The sequence below is a fragment of the Papaver somniferum genome, unplaced genomic scaffold (genome assembly GCF_003573695.1).
Source record: "Papaver somniferum cultivar HN1 unplaced genomic scaffold, ASM357369v1 unplaced-scaffold_158, whole genome shotgun sequence".
Taxonomy (NCBI): domain Eukaryota; kingdom Viridiplantae; phylum Streptophyta; class Magnoliopsida; order Ranunculales; family Papaveraceae; genus Papaver; species Papaver somniferum.
The window spans coordinates 3,308,763-3,330,304 of NW_020625264.1; the positions used below are offsets into that span (position 1 = coordinate 3,308,763).

The window sequence follows — 21,542 nt, forward strand, 5'->3', positions numbered from 1 at the left end:
ATCAGAGCAGAAAAACACGTTAAAGACCTTATAAGTTTGTGTTTGTAGCGAATTTATATAGACAAAGGTGTTATATATATAAACGTACCACCCGTCTTCGATGACTCAAATTACTTGTGGTGGAAAATTGCTATGCGTGCCTTTCTTCAAGCGCGTGATTTTTAATCATGGGTTTATGTAGTTAATGTCTATGATGCTCTCTTTGTGGCAATCGGTAATGCAACCGTTCCAAAGAATATTGGTGCATATGATGCTGCCGAGATACTTGCTGCAAAGAAGAACTCCGACGGTTTGAAAGCCATCATACATGCCATTACCCCACATCTTCAGCACCATGTGACTATGCGCACGCAGTCTAAAGGTGCTTGGGATAGCATAAAAACCGTATTCGAAGGAAATACCAGTTAAAAGGAAGCCAGGCTTCAAAACCTAAATTCCGATTGGGAAAACCTTCGTATGGCAGATGAAGATTCATTTGATCAGTTTAATCACAAAGTATCTGAAGTTGTTAATGCATCTTTTGCATTGGGTAAGACTATTCCTGAAAGGGACACTGTGATGAAAATTCTCAAATCGTTGCCATCTAGATACGATTCTAAGAAGCATGTCATCGTTGAAGGAAATAACCTTGATGCTCTCTCCAGAAATACGTTGGTTGGAAAGAAAAAAATCTTTGATCATGAGCATACATCCAAAATCGGAAAGGATGTTGCCTTCAAAACACAAAGGAATACTAAATTACTTGACAAAAGTAAAAGTGTTTGCGTCTCTGAGGATGATTTTTCTGAGACTGATTCATCAGATGAAGATCTTGACAAGTCAGTCTCTTTGATCACGAGACACTTTAGAGATCTTCTATTGAAGAGAAGTAAACGGTTCTCCAGAGACAAACCCAGATCATCAGGTAAACCTCACAATTGCATTCCTCCTAAAAACATGGATGCTTACGAGGCTGATGATGAGGATATGCCACAGCGCTTTAAGTGTAAAGGTTTTGGTCATTTTGCAAATGAGTGTCTGAACTGTAGAAAGTACACTGGGAAACAAAGGTCTTTCTACAACTCTTGGTGAAATGTATGATCACTATGATTCCAATAAAGACGAAAACTCGAGTGTTGCACTTATTTGTGAAGATATTGATTTTGATAATTGTAGCAATACATACATCAATCTTAATATTCTTCTAGAAGAATACTCAACCAATCTGGAAGAAAAATTGACCTTTCTGTCAGAAACTTTTTATTTGATTTTTCAGGTTCCACTATGTGCCTAGCATCTTGCACATTCCAGACGTCTGAATTAGCTTATCCATTGACATGCTCTTATTGTTCAATTAAAAGTCATGAACTTTCAAAGTGTTTCAAGTATAAACACAAGATGAGACATGTCAAGAAACTTCAAAGTAGAGCGAATCGACTAGCAAACAAGCTTAAACTTGTTCAAAAAACCGCTGAGGTATATAAGGTTCTATCCTCTTCAAAGAAGTTGGTTTCCAAAGATAAGACAACACCATTAGAAAATATAGTGTGGTCTAAACATTTTGATAGACAGGGTTCTATGAATTCCTTTCAAAAAGGTTATGGTGGACAAATTGTTCATCACCGCATCACAACTTGATTGTGTTGTTCTGTTGCATCTTGTCTAATGTGCCTGATCAAAAGAGATAAGACTGTGCACCCTCAGGCTGTAAGAAAAGAAAAGTTTTTTTTTTTTCTTTCTATCCTAGTTTTTGCTTTGGTTTGCAAATTTGGAATTCTTTCATATCTAATTGATATTGGAAGGGACTTCTCTGTCTTATCAATGAAAGAGGGTTATTCTCGATAATTCTACTCCCTCTAGGGTTGTGAATTGTGCGTGCGTGAACCTGTGATGTTTAAGGTTATGTAAACCTATATTCCTTTTTATTTCTATGAAACTCTTTTCATCTTAAGACTGCCTGTTGAGTTTAAATTGTGATTTCCTCTCACAAACCAATACACGTATGGAGACTCCAAGCATCATGTGTTCTAATGGAAAAGATGTTAATATGATTTTTAAGCCATCAATCATGAAGGAAAAAGATAAATCTTCGTTGCCTCCAACTTTGAAAAGAAAAAGAAGGAATGTGAGCAAGCCAAGAGTTGTTCCTTCAAATTCTTAGAAGTTTTCTGATGTTCTTGAAGAGTTGAAGGAAACAAGGAAGGAGATTCAGCAAATAAAGGCTATTGTTATGAGAACTCTCGAAATTCAGAAGGTCCTGGTTCGACATCATCAACCTAGAAGGTTTGTTGGAATTGACTCCTTTCTTCACCAACCCGATGTTCTTATGGCTGTTGACAACAAGGAGTTCGAGGACGATAAAGAATTCTTCGGAGGTCCCAATTTCTGGTAAATTTTCTTATGAGAATTTATTGCTTATGTTTTTAGAAGAATAACTAAGGTTTTGAATATCCATTATTGTGAATACACATAGCTATGTCCAACGATTTTTCATCTTCATGTTTTTAGATTTATTTATTTAAATTCTAAGTTGTTTGGAAGATGATTTTTACAATTTTAATCTTTATGATTTTATATATTGAAAATTGTTATGGGATATGTTGTTTACGTCCGTGAACCTGTGATTGTCCCATACTTGTTCAAAAGTTATCTCTATTATGTCGGTATGAAAGTATTGATAAAAGATAGAATGAACTTTTGACAAACAAAAGTTAAATCCTTTTATGTCATAATATTGATAAGAAAGGATAAAACTTTTGTTTACAACGATTAAGTCTATTACATGTCATTGTGCAAATAGTGATGAAAAATAGAATGAATCCTTGTTTATTCCCCAATATCGGTCATCTACGATCCACATTTTTGTGCATATACTGTGTTGCTCCGTATGTTTTCTTATGTTTGAGCATGACCTATTAAATTTATCATTCTCTTGTGGTTAATTTAGTTGTGTATCTCCATAAGTTCTATTATGACGAGCATGGACAATTGAATTGATCACTTCCTTGTGGTTAATTTAGTTGTGTATTTCGATTGAATTAATCATGGGTTCTCTTGTGGATAATTCAATTGAATATTTTGGATACATTCATGTTTTCATGTGCTTTGATTATATCCAAATTAAATCCTTCTTTTCTTGTAAAAGCAAGTTCGCCTTTGTTGTTCTTTCGGGAATGACATTTTATGGGGGTGAGTTCTTTTAAACTTGTGCTTAATTGCCAAATCTTTGTGGGGAGTGCGGATGTGGAAAATTATAGGGGTTATCTTGTATATTTATAAACTCCTTGTTGAATGCATTTAGCTTCGTATTTATGATGGCGTCTAAATAAGTTGGTATGGTATTCTCTTTTGGTCATGAAGTATCTGTATGAAAATTTCATGAGGATCCTACTAGTTTTCGTACCTTTGCCAATTTATATTAACAAAAATTAATGTGTAGTGTGATACTACAAATACATATCGTTTTCAGATCATTATGTAAGGGGGGGTGAGTTTCATGTTGAGATGAAGTATTGACTAAGGGGGAGTGATACATATCACCATAGTGTTGTTGTCAAAGTTAATTATTGAGAGCATTTGTTTTCTCATTGTTATCACTACGGATCCTCAACAACGATGATGCTAAACTTACAACCTTCAGAATCATTGGAGTACTTGAAAGTGACGAAGATTTCGAGTCGTGTTGAAGATTCCAAGGAAATCAAGCATGTGGATGAGAAGCTACAATTTTTATTTATTTTGTAATCCATATGTATTGATAGTTTTGTCAATAAAATTGACAAAGGGTGATATTGTTAGAGCACTGCTCGGTCGAACTCGCATGTGTTTCTATCTCAAGCATGTTTGTCAATATTAGTGATTAAAATTATAAGTCTTGATTTCTAGCCTACTTATAAATGTCTCGGACTAGGACATAGATTGTGTAGTTGAGCTTATACTTCACGGCGTTCATCATTTGAAGATGAAGAGCTACTAAGGGGAGATTGTGGAACTTCATCAACAAAAGGTATATGGAGACTTAAACTCATCTATCACTTGGAAAATCTATTAATACTATATCCTATATTGAGACACAATTCGTATTACGATATAGTTTTTTATATAAACATTTGAGATTTCGAGCTGAGTATATCTCGCTTACATATTTGTCGAAATATGAGTTGGTAAGCTTTCGCTTCGAACAAGTTCATCTTATATCATGAGAAAATTGACGAGTAACATCTTACATAGTTTGTGTGATACAATCATTTGGTGTAAACTTGGAATGTTTCGATAATTATTATTTAAATATCTTGAAAATTTATTTGATGCTAATAGTATGTGCAAACGTCTATTGTCATCCTCTAATAATGTTTCAATGTTTGAAATAAATAGTTTAGAATTTTGTAACTATCTTTGGATATAAGCATAGTGTGTTCGCACATTAGTGTATAAGTCCAAAACCGGGAACCAAAAGTATGCATACTTGTGTATACAAAATGTTTGAAGGAGACTGGGTAAGTATGCGTACCCGTACGCATACTGGCGGAAGTTCATGTCCGTGAATTTTTGTTGAATTTGAAAGACGAACCAAACTCATCTAGTTACCTAAAAGTACGCCTACCCGTACGCATACTGGCGGAAAGTTCACGTCCGTGAATTTCTGCTGAGTTTGAAAACCAAACCAAACTCAAATCCGGTTGCTTAAGCACGCATACCCGTACACATACTTAAGTGGTTACTTTCTGAAATCGGTTGTGTACATGAACTTAAACACTTATTAATAAGGAATGCAGTCTTTGGAAACCGTGTCTATAATATTAATGTATTGATTCGAGTGAATCAAACCGATTTTTCTTCAATTGTGTTCTTGTATAATTCTATGAGAATATAGCAATTGATCAACATTTTTACTAGTTTCATTTGAGTCATTTGAACTAGTTATGGTTAAGATGAATAAGGTTGATAGGTGAGTAATCATATGGCTAACCTCGGTTAACTATTTATGAACCAACATGGTGTACACATTTGGGTACGGTTACATAAACCTAAATGAGGGTACATTTCATTTGTGTGTAACAAGATAAGTTCGATCTAACGGTTGAAAGATGTTAGCTTGGTTGAATCGGGTTTTTCATCTGACGGTGAATATTCAATGCTTTGTTACCAAGGTAACTTGTATTGCAAACCCTGATTTGAAAATTATATAAAAGAGAACTCTAGAAACTTGGAAAACTAATCCCCACACCTCTTGTGTGTTACTAGTTGCATAACTAGAGTCGATTCTCCTCTAACCTTAAGTTTCTTATCGAGACCCTGTAGGTTAACAACTTGAAGACTTCATTGGGATTGTGAAGCCATACCCAACTATTCTCTTTGTAGGTGCGTGATCTGATTTTTATGTTTCTATCTTTATTGAGTGCAATCGTAAGACTGGCTTGAGACTCATATCTCCGATAGGAAAGATATGAAAGTAGTCACAAACACCTTCGTCTCATCGTTTGTGATTCCGCAATATCTTGTTTCGCTAGTCGATTATGATTATTTTGAGGTGATTGATAATACTAGGCTGTTCTTCGGCATTATAAGTCTGATTTATCAATTGGTTCCTATTCAAAAGACGGAACAAAAACTCTTGGGTATTTCTGTGGGAGACAGATTTATTCAATCCTATAGACTTTTCTGTGTGAGAAAAATCTTTTTATCAAGTCTTCAACTTTGGGTCGTAGCAACTCTTAGTTGTGGGTGAGATCAGTTAAGGGAATCAAGTGCGTAGTATCCTGCTAGGATCAGAGACGTAAGGACTGCAACTGTACCTTGAAACAATGAGAGATTGATTAGGGTTCAACTACAGTCTAGTCCAAATTAAGTTAATTTGTAAAAGGTTAGAATCTGTAACGGCTTAATACTGTGTGGTGTTGAATATGGACTAGGTACCGGGGTTTTTCTGTATAATACGGTTTCCTCGTTAAAAAATTCTGGTGTATGTGTTATTTATTTTCCGCATTATATTTTGTTATATAATTGAAATATCACAGGTCGTGCGTTAAGATCAGTCAATTAGAATATCAAACCTTTGGTTGTTGATTTATATTGATTGACACTTGAACATTGGTCTTTGGTACCGTTCAAGTTGTTTCACATAATAATCAGGATCACAGATTTCTATCTGTTTGATTTGCTGATTACATTGTGAAACAGAGATATTAAACTCCTTGATACACTTTACTCTAGACTGAGTCTGACTGTCTAGTTGATTCTCTAGAAAGTGTATTGGAGTAAGTCATCTTAGATTTCCAAACGAATTGCTGGGTGTGATTGTTAGACCCCCGCATTTTCAGTTTCTACACTGGGTATCTAACTGTGGTTCCATATATATAGAGCTCCCATCACCTACTTCCCAACAAGCATGTTTTTTAATAATATCTAGACCTTCAATATACCCTTCCATATCCAAGAATCATTAGCAGAAAGGTATCAGTAAGAGGATCATATTCAAAAAAGTACTTACCTCTCATGAGTTTCACCCACAAAGCATCTGGAGAGTTGATCATTATCCCTGCAAGTTTATCTTGCAAAACTTTATTCAAAATGGCAATTTTTTTTGATGTTCATACCACCAAAAAATTTAGGTTGAGTAACTCCTTCACATTTCTTAAGACAAATACCTTTTTGATTTTTTTTGTTTCTAAATCATAATATTTTATTACCAAAAAAAGACTAAAGAGTCAAATTACAACTTAAAGAGAAGAAAATCTAAAAAATAGACTCAAGGGGAAACAAGACTGACAATAATTATGAAACTAACAAAATCTATAATAAGCAACATATGGTATCTCAATTTTCTTCATAGAAGCTGGCCTCCTATTTGAATGATTATTTCACCTGCATTTAGTCTAGATCCTTTCTTTGCTAAGTCATTTGGCCTCCCTATTTGACCTTTCTTTTTGTTCCACCAAAATCTTCTATGGATTCCATCCATTTGGTTCGTGAGCTATTTTGGCATAGGGAAAACAATCATATGGTGTGTAGCTAGGGATCCAAGAACTGACTTGACTAAAACAGTTCTACCAGGTTGTTTAATAAATTTAGACTTCCAAGTGGCTAGTCCTATCATCATAACTATTTAAAAGAGGAGAAAAAGACTTTAGTCCTCTGTAATAAGAGAGGCACTCCTAGATATTTATCATTTAAGGCAAGCTTTTTAATGTTCAATATACTAGAAATATCATTTTTAACCTGATTAAAAACACCAATACAAAAAGCTAACCCTGATTTTTGAAAATTAACTGATTGACCTGAGTATTTGTTGAATTGTTCAATGATGTTAGCCAAGTGCCTAGCTTCAGAAGCATTTGTTCAAGCAAAAATTATGCAATCATTTGCAAAAGAACGGGTGAGAAACAGATGGACAATTTTGTTATCAGAATACCATGAATGTGGTTGTCTTGTTCTGCTTGGAGTAACGCTCTAGAGAAGATTCCTCGCATAAAATGAAAAGGTAAGAAAAAAGAGGATGTCCTTGTCTCAATCCTCTTTGAGGTTTAAAAGTATCACCAGGAGAACCATTAAGCAATATAAAAATATAAGCAGTACCAATTCATTATTCATATATATATATCATATTACAAAGTGAATCACAAAAGCCCGCAATTCTAAGAGAGCTAATCAGAAAGACCATCCTATTATATCAAAGGTCTTAGACATGTTAATTTCATGACCATCAACCTCTTTTAGGCTTACTCTTTTCCATATAGTCTACTAATAGGCCATGACTTACTAATGAATCCGCAGTAATTTTGTCACGGATTCATTATGGCATGAATTCGGTGGGTTGATCCAATCGAAGCCCCACCCTAATAGGCCATGACTTGGTTTGGCTCCTCCCTTGTGAAGGACAGTGGTGCATCTTTTCAGGTCAATGCGAGGACATAAAGCACCACGTCACCGTCCGTAAGCAAATGACATACAACCAGTGTGAACCATATCACCTCTAAAGTTGGTGCGGGGATGAACCGATGGATCTTGGTGACGTCGTAAAGGGAAATGGAAGGAAGGACCATGAGACAACAAATACAAGGTGCATTCTTATGCTAATGCAGAATCAACTTTTTGTTCATATGTACTCACTCACTCGTTTCTTGATTATTATCTTTCCTTCACATGACTTCTACCTTGATCAGTCGATCATTTTACATATCCAAACGTACATAGAATGGCTTCCAACTTTTTTGATGGGGATATTGAATCAAGTGGGTATCATATGCAGCAAAACATGAACCGTCAAAATTTCATTTCTGCTTTCACATCAATTACTAGTACAATATGAATAAGCTAAATACAGAGACAAGAAATATATCTTGTGTTGTGGTGGTTATTGCTTGGAAGATACATGATCACTCTTATCAAGTTGCGTGCATAGATATATCAAATCATATCTATCATAGGACAACATTGTCTGTGGGCTATAACTTATTGCTAGAATGATATCGACTTAACATAATTTTCAAAAAGAAAATACCGAGTTAACATTTGCACTTTTTTTTTTCCTTTATAAAAATGAATTACGAGATGTTTCATCAATCAAACAAAAGTGATATCTAGTGCAAGTCCACATCTATGGAAGGTTTGCACTTTGCACGCACCTCATCCTGGAGTTTATCATGTACGTGTGCTTTGGATATTGTATTTTCTTTTACGCACCCCACGAATTTCATCACCCAAATGACACGATTAGAGATCATAAAAATACGCTCATTATCAATGGTGAAACCAGGACCGAAGGTAAGAAAAAGGGGGAAAATTTATACAAAAATATATATAACTAACCTCTATAAACTACTTAGAATTTTTTTGCTTCACATTCAATTACTAGGAATGAAGATGCTGCAAACTTTATGTCGGAGAAAATGAGTTATTTAATAAATGAATTTTTGATTTTGGTGCGGTTTGATCTCATGACCTAAGGGTTTAAGGATACTCACATATTTTTTAGTGAATGAAATGGAACCTTTAGTCCCACATTGTGGAAAACTAAAGAGGTGCTCCGCTATATAACCATGTGCTCATGGATATGTTGTAACACAATGTGTGTGTGTGGGGGGCTTTTCCCACGGTAATTTACCGTGTCCAAAGATTTATGGTCATGGTGTTTTATTTTTTGAAAACCATGACCAAAGCCTGCTAGGCTAAAAGCTATAACATTTGGTCACGGTGATCTCCTTGGATAATTTTTATATTCACCGTGACCTCAACCTTATTAGTGACGGATTTTCATTGTCCGCCGAGACAAATTTGCACATTTGTCTCGAAATTCTGTAGTACACCGTCACTAAATTTGTTCATTGGACATGGATTTCCATAGTTTACCAGGACCAATTTGGATTGTAACGTGGGTCCCTTACATCAACTATGTCAATACCGTTGCTCATTGTTTATCAAAAAAAAAATACCATTGCTCATTTACACGGTACTACTTACATGATTAGCACAGTTATGCACTTTCAAAGTATGAAGTATGCGTGAGAAGTAAAAATAATATAAATGAAAGCTTTCAGCATTGCATTAAGTCAAATAATGTAACCGAAAATCAACATCGTTCATAAATATCTTGATATACGGAATCTGATAGAGTTTTACATATCAAAATATATAAGCGCATTCGCATAAAAGAGTTGGAAGGGCAACCTCCAACAAATTTCCGAAAGGACAACTGCACTCCAATTTCCTGCCTATTCCAGGTCATTTTACTAAAGATGCTTGTTCACACTTCATCCAAATTCTTTCGCTAGGATGTCAATCTGCTGCAAAAGAATATATAGAATAGAAAAATTCATTTCATAATATAAGATCCTATATTCTGCTGAAGTGTGTTGTCGTTCATTGAGCAACGAATATTCTCTTTCACACAGGAGAACGCTAAGTCACTGGTAGAAATCTTCTGTCTTCCCTCGTGCACTAAAGGGAATTTTTTTTGCCAAATTCCTATGGTGAGAGTTATGCCCTGCAAAACCATATATTTTTATATTAAACAACATTAAGATGTCTGGCACTGGTAAATACTAATTGATATAGTTTTTTGTATGATCCAAAAATCAAGCATTAGAACTACTCTGACCTCACAAGTGAAAGACATAGCAACAGTTAGATTAGATACATCAACAAGCCAAAGAACAAGGAACCTATAACTCACATGACTGTCTAGGATGGTTTCCACGTATAAGAGATCATATAGGAACTTACCAGTGTAAGGAAATAGCAAGCATGTCTGAGTCTTGGATGACTGCGTCGATCCTCAATTGCATGCTATTACACCGAGATTGTGCAATACTCGGTGCGCGCGTGATGCTTATTCATATATCAGTCATCACAAATCACCATTCACCAGCTTCCCAGGCACAATTCACTAAAATCCACCAGCACCCAAACCAAAAGAAACATCATAAGTATAAAAACGAGTTGAAAAACGCAAAATCTGACTTAGCATTTTCTTATTGAGTACGAAGGCCATGATATATATTTCATCTGACCCATAACATATTAGAAGCTTCAATTACATTGTGAAATGGGATGCAAACATCACAAAACTAAACTTTAATCATAGAAAATGATTAACATTACATCATAAGTCGAACAAAGTAGAATTAGTTGACGAAATGCAAAGACAAAGTAAGTGACACACACAAGCTTGAAAGGAGGCATGATTAAAGTGAAGTTTTGAAGTTTGTATTTCTCCACGGCTCCTCAAAACTGTAAAAAAGAAAAATATTACTAAACCACAATCGAAGTCTGTATAAAAATGTTAAAAGCAAGCAAACAAAGTTGTTAAAAGAAATTTAAAAGGACTGCCAATAAATAAGCCTTTGATGCTCCTTACAACATAATAAATAACAGATCAAATTAAATACATTGGCATCTATAACTTAAATGATTTATAAAAAGTAAATATGTGCCTGGCTGAATCAAATTGACGGGGAGAGCAATTACTGGGGTTTCATCCCTTCAACTTGTTCACTAATGAGAAGAAACTCTGAAAAATTAGTATGTAAAGAGTTATGCCCCTATGAAGACGTACATTTTTATACTAGGCTACCGAAAAATGTGTGGCAAAACTTCAAAAATTAGAAAAGCCAATCTCCAATACAATTTAGTATGAAAAAAAAATCCCAGCTACCTTGGTTTTCTGCACTTTATTATAACCATTAACACAAGCAGATCCAATATTTCCAACGTCATTCATGAAAATGATTGAAGGTGCTTGCTCGTTGTGAAAATAAAAATTCACCAGTTAAACAAGTACATAATACAATCAAAACCATAAACTAGTACTACTTTTTATACGCAGTGCAGCTGATAGAGTAAATTATTACAAGAACGGTTTTACTAGTTAACTTCTATTGGTCAAAGAAAAGAAAAAAGGTACAATTAGTACCTGAACTCTAGCGACGGTAAATTCAATATGATGACCAATTTTTTTATAAGTTGTGTATTTCCGGTTCCAGCCATAAGGCACGAACCACTAGCGACCCAAAAAGAAAATCATATACCTGTAATTAACAAACACTCAACTTAGGTAACACCCACCGACAAACCATTTGGGTATCCAATGAGTATACAAAAACTAAAGTTATCAAAAACCATTTTTGAAACTTTCCATAAACAACAATTTTGCATACTAATCTCAAAACTAATACACAGCTACATGATTCTTAAACTCTTAAAGCACCATCTTTACATATGGAAGACGCATGACATACTTCAGCACTATGCCTAAGCATTATCAGCAGATCAAAAATATATTTATTACTAGCCCTTTCAATTATGCAGATAAAGTATAACACCGGTATCTGGTTCGGGTTTACCTTAAAATACATCAAGACTGGTTGCACAGCAACAAGATTAAACTTGGCAAAGAAGAAGGAAAGTACTGGATTCCGATAAAACTTAATTCACATAAACGATTAACTTTCCTTTGTTGTGAACTGAAATCCAAAGGTAACTAGATAATTTCAAGTTATACATCGAAATCACAAAACACGGAAACTTCCTATCAAACAGAGAACCAACTCTACCCAATTATCATAATCCACACCTTCTAGAAAATGATAATTAGATGATCAATTAAACAAACCTTCTATTTCTTCCAATTTAAGAGTCCCGTATCCACATAATTCACAAATTGAATTCGAATGAACTTTCTTAGTAGGACAACTATTAGATATCAACAACGAATATGAGAACTCAAATCACATAATATCATCTAGCCCTATGCAATGAATTTAACCTACAAGAGAAATCAAAATAAAGATAAAATTAGAGACGGTAAACTGTTAAAAATAAAAATTCAGACGATAACAAGCAAAAGAAAAGAGAAAAATTGAGAACCCATAACAGATAATTTTACTTACAATCGTTGCATTATGATAGCTTCGATAATCAACGATCTGATTCCAGCAGGGAGCTCAATCAACATTTAAACGATACACTACTTGTGGGACTTAACAAACCCTAATTATAATTTTTTATGACAAATCCTTTTCAAAATTAGTCGATCCCAAATACAAAACCACCTTTTTCAACAAAATGAAAGTCTGAGTATCAGATAGATGAGGGATTTATTAGGGATTTACTCTTTGTCGGTTTTATGGATGGTAAATAAAATGGAGAAGTTGAGAAGATGATAGTGTGAAGAAATTGAAAGAGGTGGGTGGTGTGGTGAAGCAATTCGCACGACAGTTACTTTAGCCTTTGCAATACCGGGACCATTACATGATTTAGTCCCGTTAACATATATCACTGAGTCGAGTCCAACCGTGACAAAAAGCCATATTTCTACTAGTGGGGGTTGCGAAGAATACATGTTTCGACACATGTCCATGCGCGTATACCATGCACTAAGTTCTTCTTTTACTCGTTTTTATTTTTGATGAATTTTTCTTTTGGAAATTAATTCCAAAATTTTTTTTTCTTAAGAGTTTTATTTGTGGGGAATTCCTTTTACGAGTTTTACTTGTTTTTGAAGAAAAAACAAAAACCTAACTTGATTTGCAAGTATCTCATCCTATAAATATGACTCGAAATTCTGTTTTCAAAACACACAAGCAACGGCTATCTCTAGGTCTACTTTTCTTCTTCTTCTTATATTTTGTGCGGCGTTTTACTTCCATCCCTGTTGCGAAGAATACATGTTTCGGCCCATGCCCATGCGCGTATACCTGCACTAAGTTCTTCTTCTACTCGTTTTTGTTTTTGGTGAATTTTTCTTTAGGAAATTAATTCCAAAAAATTTTTCTTAAGAGTTTTATTTGTGGGAAATTCCTTTTACGAGTTTTACTTGTTTTTGAAGAAAACAAAAACCTAACTTGATTTGCAAGTATATCTCATCCTATAAATATGACTCGAAATTTTGTTTTCAAAATACACAAGCAACGGCTATCTCTAGGTCTACTTTTCTTCTTCTTCTTATATTTTGTGCGGAGTTTTACTTCCATCCTTGTTGCGAACAATACATGTTTCGACCCATGCCCATGCGCGTATACCATGCACCAAGTTCTTCTTCTACTCGTTTTTTTTTGGTGAATTTTTCTTTAGGAAATTAATTCCAAAAATATTTCCTTAAGAGTTTTATTTGTGGGAAATTCCTTTTACGAGTTTTACTTGTTTTTGAAGAAAACAAAAACCTAACTTGATTTGCAAGTATCTCATCCTATAAATATGACTCGAAATTCTGTTTTCAAAACACACAAGCAACGACTATCTCTAGGTCTACTTTTCTTCTTCTTCTTATATTTTGTGCGACGTTTTACTTCCATCCCTGTTGATGTGTTCAAGAATGGGTAACTTGCGTTGTGCTAACTCAAGTTATATCGGGCAGTCTTATCCTGGACACATCTTCGCACATTGTGGTTTAGCATTACTTCAGAGTATACCCGCAAACTAATGTGTTAAGAACAGCTTGTTGAACCTGTGATTCTGTTCTCATCAATTTGTTCGTGGTAGAGTTGTTTGATACGGTTCTTTATATTTATTGTTTGATACATCTTACATTTCTTTTATTGTTGCAATATTCCAACACTTTAACCTTAAATCGTGGATATCAATATTTATGAATCTACCACCCTAAACTGATACGTGACACGTCTGTATCGATCACTTATTGATTAGCTTAAACATCAGAATCAACGTTTGATTAACCCACTAAATTGCATCAACTTTTGTAGTCAATCATCATTAAAGAAGTTGTTTGAAGAAGATTAAACAAAGAGCCGTGAAACATATTATTATCATGATTGCATGTTTAGCGAGTTTCACGGAAATGGAGCATGTGGTATGTTGTGGGTGTGGTCATAATATCCCTGTACATAAAATGGACCATACACTCTCTGATGTGACTATGAGTTTTTCATAAAAACTCTAATCCTCTTGTATTGCGTCCAATAGATATGGGACTCCGGTTCTCATATTTAGCGTTAATGGCTCAAATCTCTGCATTTGAATTTTCTTGGCAATGCTACACATACATCCGATTTTTATGCATGCATCTAACACTACAAAATAGAAGGCCTCTTGGGACGGCCAAAAAGCGTCCCAAAAAACCCTAAAACCGTCCCAAGAAGCATTTGTGAGGTTTTGTGTCTGTCCTCTATTCTACCGTCACTAATACTTTTTTGTCATACTTTCTTTTAGGGACGGCCTAAAAATAGCCTTAAATTAATTATTTCGTGACCTATAGGGACGGTCAGACCATGAACGTCCCAAATAACCATCTTTAGGGACGGTTTTGAAAAAATGGCCGTCCCTAAAAGCCACCTGTTTTGTAGTGTAAACCCTAGATTTGGAATGGTGAAGTTTCTTGAGCGTTCCGTGATTCAAGTTCTTGATATCATGGACCGGTACTTTTACAAGACATAGTCGTTGTAAAAGTTTGGTATAGAAATCTGAAACTAATATCTAGCATCTTCAAAAAAGAATTGTGGCGTTTCAGAATTGATCAGGGTACTGGTTTTCGTTTCAGAACTAATCAGGGCACTGGATCAACATTGATTGAAAGTCTAATCTGTCATTCACAATGTAAGTGGCCAAGTTTGAAACAGTTGACACTTATGGATACTTATCCAATCTAGCTTGTATGTCATTGTTTATCTGCAAAAATTAATGCATGGCTGCATACTTCCTAGGAAGACGTATGCATTTTAGGATGAGCTTTTTTGGTCCACATACTATCTCATTTGGCCACAAATGGTTGAAGCAATCAACATACAAGTTCTATTATCTTGGCACGCTAGTTGAGTGTGTCTACGTAACATTGACTATCATTTCACAAGTAAACCAACTCATTTAGCATCTCACAATCCTACTTACTTGCACATACAATTTTGAATAATTAATCTATCTGACTAAACATTTTTTTTTTTATAAACACCTGACTAAATACTCACGGCTACTAGTGAGGATTATCAGGTTCCATAAGCATTGACAACTCCATGAAATATGTAAATATTAGTTTAAATTGGAAATAAATGATCAAAAACAGGTCACGCTAGAAACAACTGTGTTTCTGTGACACCTGAGTTCAGCAGGATGTTCCTGCAGCGCATGCACCCTCAGGGCATGATTATGTCATCTTCAACCATGCAACAATGTCTGACCGGTGACCGAACTGACACGTGTCATCATATGTATGGTTATAAAATGACACCCAAGAGAAATAGATTGGTCATATTTTATTTAAGGAAATCGTTTAGTAGGAAAATGTTCACATGATTATACAGCTGGCATAATATTTTGCCAGCTGATCAAATGAGTACGATATCTAGAGGGAGAATGTTACACTGGCCACGTAGATGAGGAATAGTGGGATTTTGTATATGGTGTTTGGAAAATGGATAAGGCTAAAGTCATTTTAGGAAAATGGCTTTTGAAAGAAGTGGTTCTCAGAATTCATGGTATCCACTTCAAGATTTACATAATGTTTGTTTACTCCTGACTCATCTGAGTCGTCTGGATCTGAGTCATCTGGATCTGAGTGAAATCACCTGACTCATCTGGATCTGACTCGATATGTTTGTTTTGAGTCAGATCTGACTCATCAGACTCAAAAAATATGAATTAGTAGTTTGGTCCCGTCAGTCAGGGGTATTTTATTACCTGACTCAAATGGGTCCGAGTCAGGGGTTATGTCTGAGTCAGAGGTCGAGTCAGATGTGACTCAAAATGCAAAACAAATGGTCTGACTGCTGACTCGGCCCGAGTCAGAAATTGACTCAGATCCAGACGCTGAGTCAGCTACAAACAAACAAGTTGTAAGGCGGTATGGATATTCTGTGTTTACGGAAATCCTGCTTGAATATACAAACCTTACCCAAACATATAAATTAGATCACTGACCACGTATACTACAGCTTTTAGTTCAATTGTCACTTGCATTAAAATTTATGTTCATTTACATGAATCTACAAAAACAAACAAAATTCGCTGCAGAATCAGTTTCAACTACAAATATTCATTTAATACCAAGAAGATCGCAAATTCGAATACACGTACCCTACACCTTTTAGCTCAGTTTTCATCTGCAGTAAAATTTGCATTTATTTATAAGAATCTACGAAAACAAACAAAATTCGGCGCAGAATCAGTCTCAACTACGAATATTCACTTAATACCAAGGAGATCCCAACTCCGAATATTCATTGGATACCCAGAAAATCGCAACTGCGAAAATCAAGGCCTTACGCTTAGTCTTATGGGAGAGTTTGGAAACTGCTAGATTGGCCATCCACGTCAGTTTAGGCGACCTCCTAAGTCCTATGGGTTAGATATCTAGTTACGAGATTGGCCATACACGTCATTAGGGAGCGCCGAACCATTCGGCCTTTTTGGGCACTTTTTCTTAGCGCCGAACGGTTCGGCATTTTGGTTAATTTTTTAGCGCTGAACGGTTCGGCGCTTTAAATCTCAGCCATTAGATTTTCTTAACGCCGAACCATTCAGCGTTTTGGACACTTTTTGAGCGCCGAACCATTCGGCGTTTCTATCTCGCTGCTAGTGAAACTGCGACCAAATGATAAGAGAGAGAAGTAGCCAGATTGAGTGTTAACTCTTTCCCAACGGTTTTTTCACATTTTGCAACACATTTTGGCGGATCTCTCCATCCAATCTCTCCCATAAGACTTAGCCTTAAAATAAAATTGCCAAATAGAGGTAGCAAAATGGAATATTATCTGTAAAAAGATGACAGATACTCGGACAGCTCAGCTGTTTATTAGGCAATAAAAAATAGAAATGCTGACATGGATCCAACCAGAGAGTCAATCATTGAAGTCCTTTCCTTGTATAAAAACAGAGACATCTCCATTATGTTGTAATTACATAACAGAGTGAAGAAATTTCTAGACAACAAAATCAGAGAGATCTGGGTCCTTAATGAAATATATCTTTTGGTTCTGAGAACAGAGTGAAAACAGAGGAAAAAACTGAGTGGTTTAAGCTCTGCAAATGTCTTTAAGTGGAGGAGAGTTTTATTTGTTTCTTGAAAGTGAGAAAGTTGAAGGAGAGTGGGAGAAAGAACGATAGATTCATTCATTCAATCATTATAAGAATTATTATTCAATTTGGATTCAATCAAACTAAATCATCATCAACAAAACTCAAATTCACAGAGAGAGATTGAAGAGCAGAACAAAACCCAAATCTCAACAAGTAATTTATCTTTTTTGTTTGATTTGATGAAGAATTGTTTTGAGTTTTCGATTTTAACAAAAAGGGTTTTCTATTTATGATTTGATTTAGTTTTGTATATTTTTGCAGGATTTTTTGAGTGATCATAATGGGAATTACTGGAACAGAGTTATCAACTAATGAATCCGCCACCATGAAATCACCACCACCACAAAGGGTGGCGGGTCTTCCGAATGAAGCCCTTGAACTAGTGAAATGTGATTGTTGTGGATTAACGGAAGAATGTACATTAACATACATATCCAAAGTGAAAGAAAGATATCAAGGGAAATGGATTTGTGGATTGTGTGCCGAAGCTGTTAAAGATGAAATCTCTAGATCAAGAACATCATCATCAGAAGAAGGAGATAAGAAGATCACAATTGAAGAAGCACTGAACCTACACATGAATTTTTGTAAGAAATTTAGGTGTTTATCATCATCACCACCACCAAATCCAACTAAACATTTAGTTTCAGCAATGAAACATTTACTGAGAAGAAGTCTTGATTCACCTCCAAGTGTTCTAGTTCGATCAAGTTCCAGTAGTAGTGGTGGTTCTGATTTGATTAGAACTAAGAAGAATTCTGATCATAATGTTGTTCATCTTAAACGATCTGGTAGTTGTTTCTCTACTCTTGCTCGTTGAATCGAAGAACAACCAGTTGGTCAAGCACTTGGTGGTTGTACCAAGAGGTATGCAGCAAAGAGGAGCAACTATCTTTAAGGTGTATCTGCCAAGTGATTACGACATGGTTTAGGTTTCAGCGTTCAGAGTATAGACAGTCGGGTTTAATCAGCAAGGTCTTTTAAATTTTAAGCTTAGTTAAATGTAAAATTTTATATGATTTGGATGAGACAAGGTTGAATGAAATATTTTTGTTCCTTTGTGGACTACATATACATTTTTATCCTTGGAATTCCAATTTTTTGTTCTTTTTTCCAGCTAAATCCCCCGGAGCATCCTAGACATATCCACTGGTGACCGATCGACCTGCCAACCCCAACGTCAAATCTAATTCCATCTTTTTTCTCCTTGTCTTTGTTTCTTTGATTTGATCTACTTTTTTCTCTAACTTGAGCCATGGAAAGGAATGTCTCATGGGGTATACAGTTTTGCTTGTCTTAGTTTTGGAAATTAGCAAAGCAATAATTGATGTGTGTGTGTGTGTGTGCATGGTTTGTTTAAAAGGTAAGACAGAAAAATGGACACTTTTGAGATCTTCTTATGCTTTTTTTTTTTCTTTTTCTGGCTGCATAAGCTGCTGGAGATGAAGGATGGATAGCTAAATTACACAGTGAGAAAGAATGTAATGAAACATTAACACTACTGAAATGACAAAGGTTTGGAGAGGAGGAGGGGTCATTGATAGGGAGTGTGTAACAAACCATGGGACAATGGGGGCAACGGACCCTCCATCAAAGTTTTTGTTTTTTTTTGTTGATAAGGATATGGTTATTCCTATCAGTATCAAGATTCAATTATGGGATTGTGGAATGATTCAGATTCATCTTTTATTGGTGGTTGAGTTGAGTTGAGGCTGTTGAGCCACTGTTGGTGTGGGCATAAAGAGACAGAGGATCGATCATCTTTTGTTTCTGCATGTTATCTTTTAACTGTTTATACAAAATGCCTTCTCCAAGAGAACAACCCCAACCCCGGAAGGCCCCAAGGACCCCAACCCCTCTTGCCGAAAGCCTCTCAAATTCTATTTCTTGATGCTTGCCGGTGATTGTGCCTCAGTATGGGCTAAAATGAAAGGGAAAAAAAGAAAATGATAGTATCTCTTTTCGAGGAACCGAGGTAATATATCAGTTGATGTCAATACAGAATAGTACAATCGAGCAGCCCCCAGTACTGCAAACCATGAGTGGTGGACAAGACGAGCAACCCCCCAGTACTTGCAAGCCATGAATAGACTGGTGGTGGTGGGTGTCCTACTTCAGAGAGCAGTTTATTGTGGTGGTGGTGACATATAAATCCCCACGAACATTTCAAAGTTGGTGTCCTTTGCCTTTGTGAAAGTTAGTTTACCCAACTTTTTTACTATAATAAGCTGAACTATGGAAGAGAAATGACTTTCTGGATTGATTGACAAATTTGTTAGTGTAGGTGGGTAAGTAAACTAACATAGAAGCTACTAATCACTACTCGAGTTAGTAACTCTTAGCTCAAGGTCTATAAGGGTTTCGATTTATAGGGATCACGAGATTCGCAAGGAGACATACGTAGGTTTCATGGTCCAGAAACCAAAAGTTACAAAACAGGAACACGATGAAAATGTATGGGAAGGGGACTATCTTTATTTTATTTTATTTTCCTGAATGTTTTACATAGCATAATAATCATTGGCAGAAGTATGATAAAACCTATATTAGCGACGCGTAAAACATACTACCTCCATTTCAAAATAATAGGAAAGTTTTGTGTATAAATTTACACACAAACCTGCCTATTTTTTTTAGAGACCGAGTCATTTACCAAGTTGAGCGCCTTTGCGCCACATACATATTGCTTTCAGGGTCAACTAGACATCCCCACTGGTGACCAACCTGCCATCCCAAACAACGAATCGATTCCATGCATCTTTCTTCTTTGTTCGATTTGATCCACTTTTTTCTCTCTAACTAGAGCCATGCAAGAGAATGTCTGTTTTGCTGTTTTATTTTAGGAAATGAGCAATGTGTGCGCATGCGCATGTGCATGATTTGACCAGAAGGTAAGACATAAAAGTTGTTAGGGGCAGTAGAGCGGCGCTTTTAGAACTTCTTCTCCTTTCTTTATTTTGGCAAAAGCTTAAGATGATGGAAAGAGATAGCTCGGTTTTTTTGATACATCTTAAAATATAACTTTTCAACTTATTAATTCGAAAAATCAGGAGTTAGATTATGAGTAAAATTTCAGAATGATTTTAGAAGCAGAAAATTAATTTTTGAAAGAGATTGTTGCTTTTGGAGAAGACGGAGCAATTCTGCTTCTGGTTGTCAAACAATCTATAATTCTATCGTGGGGAAAAATGTAATGAAACATAGCACAATACTGAAATTAATGGCAAAAGTTTTTTTTCCCCTCAAGTTTGCAGGGCCAGTGCTAGGATGTGAGTGTGTAACAAACCATGGGGCAATGAGGGTAATGGACACTCCATCAAACTTTTGTTTTTTTGTGTTGAAAACGATATGGTTATTCCTGTCAATATCAAAATTCAGATGATGGATTTTGGAATAATTTCGATTCATCATTCGTTGGTGGTTGATGTGGGGATACAGAGACGAGAGAATCATCTTTGGTTTCTGCATGTTATCTTTATTAAATGAAGGATGCCCTTACATTTTTATTTTCACACTATCTCATGTTTTGGACGTTAGTATTTTTTTTTTGGATATGTTGCTCTTACAAAGTTTTAGGTTCCTACCGAAAAAGAAAGTATTCCAATGTATAGAACACCGCCATCTACTACTTTACAAATGAGGTTTAGTGTTTCTAAATGCTCTCATTTTCGGTGGATATGTAGAACTTGTAAGAAGAACCTATTTTCGAGATGTTAGTTTCAAATCCGTTATCATTTTTTTTTCTCCAAAAGTTGACGTCCAAAATGTGACAATACAAGTGCGAGAGAATCCACCCTCTTTTATAAAATGGTCGAATCACATGCATATATCCATTAAGGTTCGGGTTTTGAAATATGCACTTACACTTACAAAGGATAGTAGACTGAACATATAGTTTGACTATATATGCTGTTACACCCTCGTAAAAATGAGAAATGATATTCTATCCTAACATCACATTGTTTTTAAAGGTTTCGTAAAAAAATGATCATCTGTTTATGTTAAATCAATTTTTGCAAAAAGGTCGGAATACGAGTATA

At 35.5% G+C, this 21,542-nt stretch overlaps 1 protein-coding gene and 1 long non-coding RNA gene across 4 annotated transcripts; one reads left to right on the forward strand and one right to left on the reverse strand.

The window, feature by feature from the left end:
- Positions 1-9,547: 9,547 nt before the first annotated feature.
- Positions 9,548-12,646, reverse strand: LOC113337280. Of its 3 annotated transcripts, none has more exons than XR_003354160.1 (6): positions 12,366-12,646; positions 12,089-12,241; positions 11,820-11,939; positions 10,640-11,504; positions 10,201-10,363; positions 9,548-9,961 (listed from the first exon to the last, which is right to left on the reverse strand). It is a non-coding gene; the product is annotated as an uncharacterized LOC113337280 (long non-coding RNA). The 3 variants fall into 3 exon arrangements; XR_003354161.1 differs by having other exon boundaries at positions 10,640-10,707; positions 11,390-11,939; XR_003354159.1 differs by having other exon boundaries at positions 10,640-11,939.
- A 4,691-nt stretch (positions 12,647-17,337) lies between these two features.
- LOC113337130 lies at positions 17,338-18,584 on the forward strand. Its single transcript, XM_026582809.1, has 2 exons — positions 17,338-17,655; positions 17,764-18,584. The coding sequence occupies exon 2, from the start codon at positions 17,783-17,785 to the stop codon at positions 18,320-18,322; it is 540 nt and encodes a 179-aa protein (XP_026438594.1). The 5' UTR covers positions 17,338-17,655; positions 17,764-17,782; the 3' UTR covers positions 18,323-18,584.
- Positions 18,585-21,542: the final 2,958 nt, after the last annotated feature.

What these genes read in the sequence shown, in the direction of transcription:
- LOC113337130 (XM_026582809.1), top strand. Translation starts at nt 17,783, where the DNA reads ATGGGAATTACTGGAACAGAGTTATCAACTAATGAATCCGCCACCATG.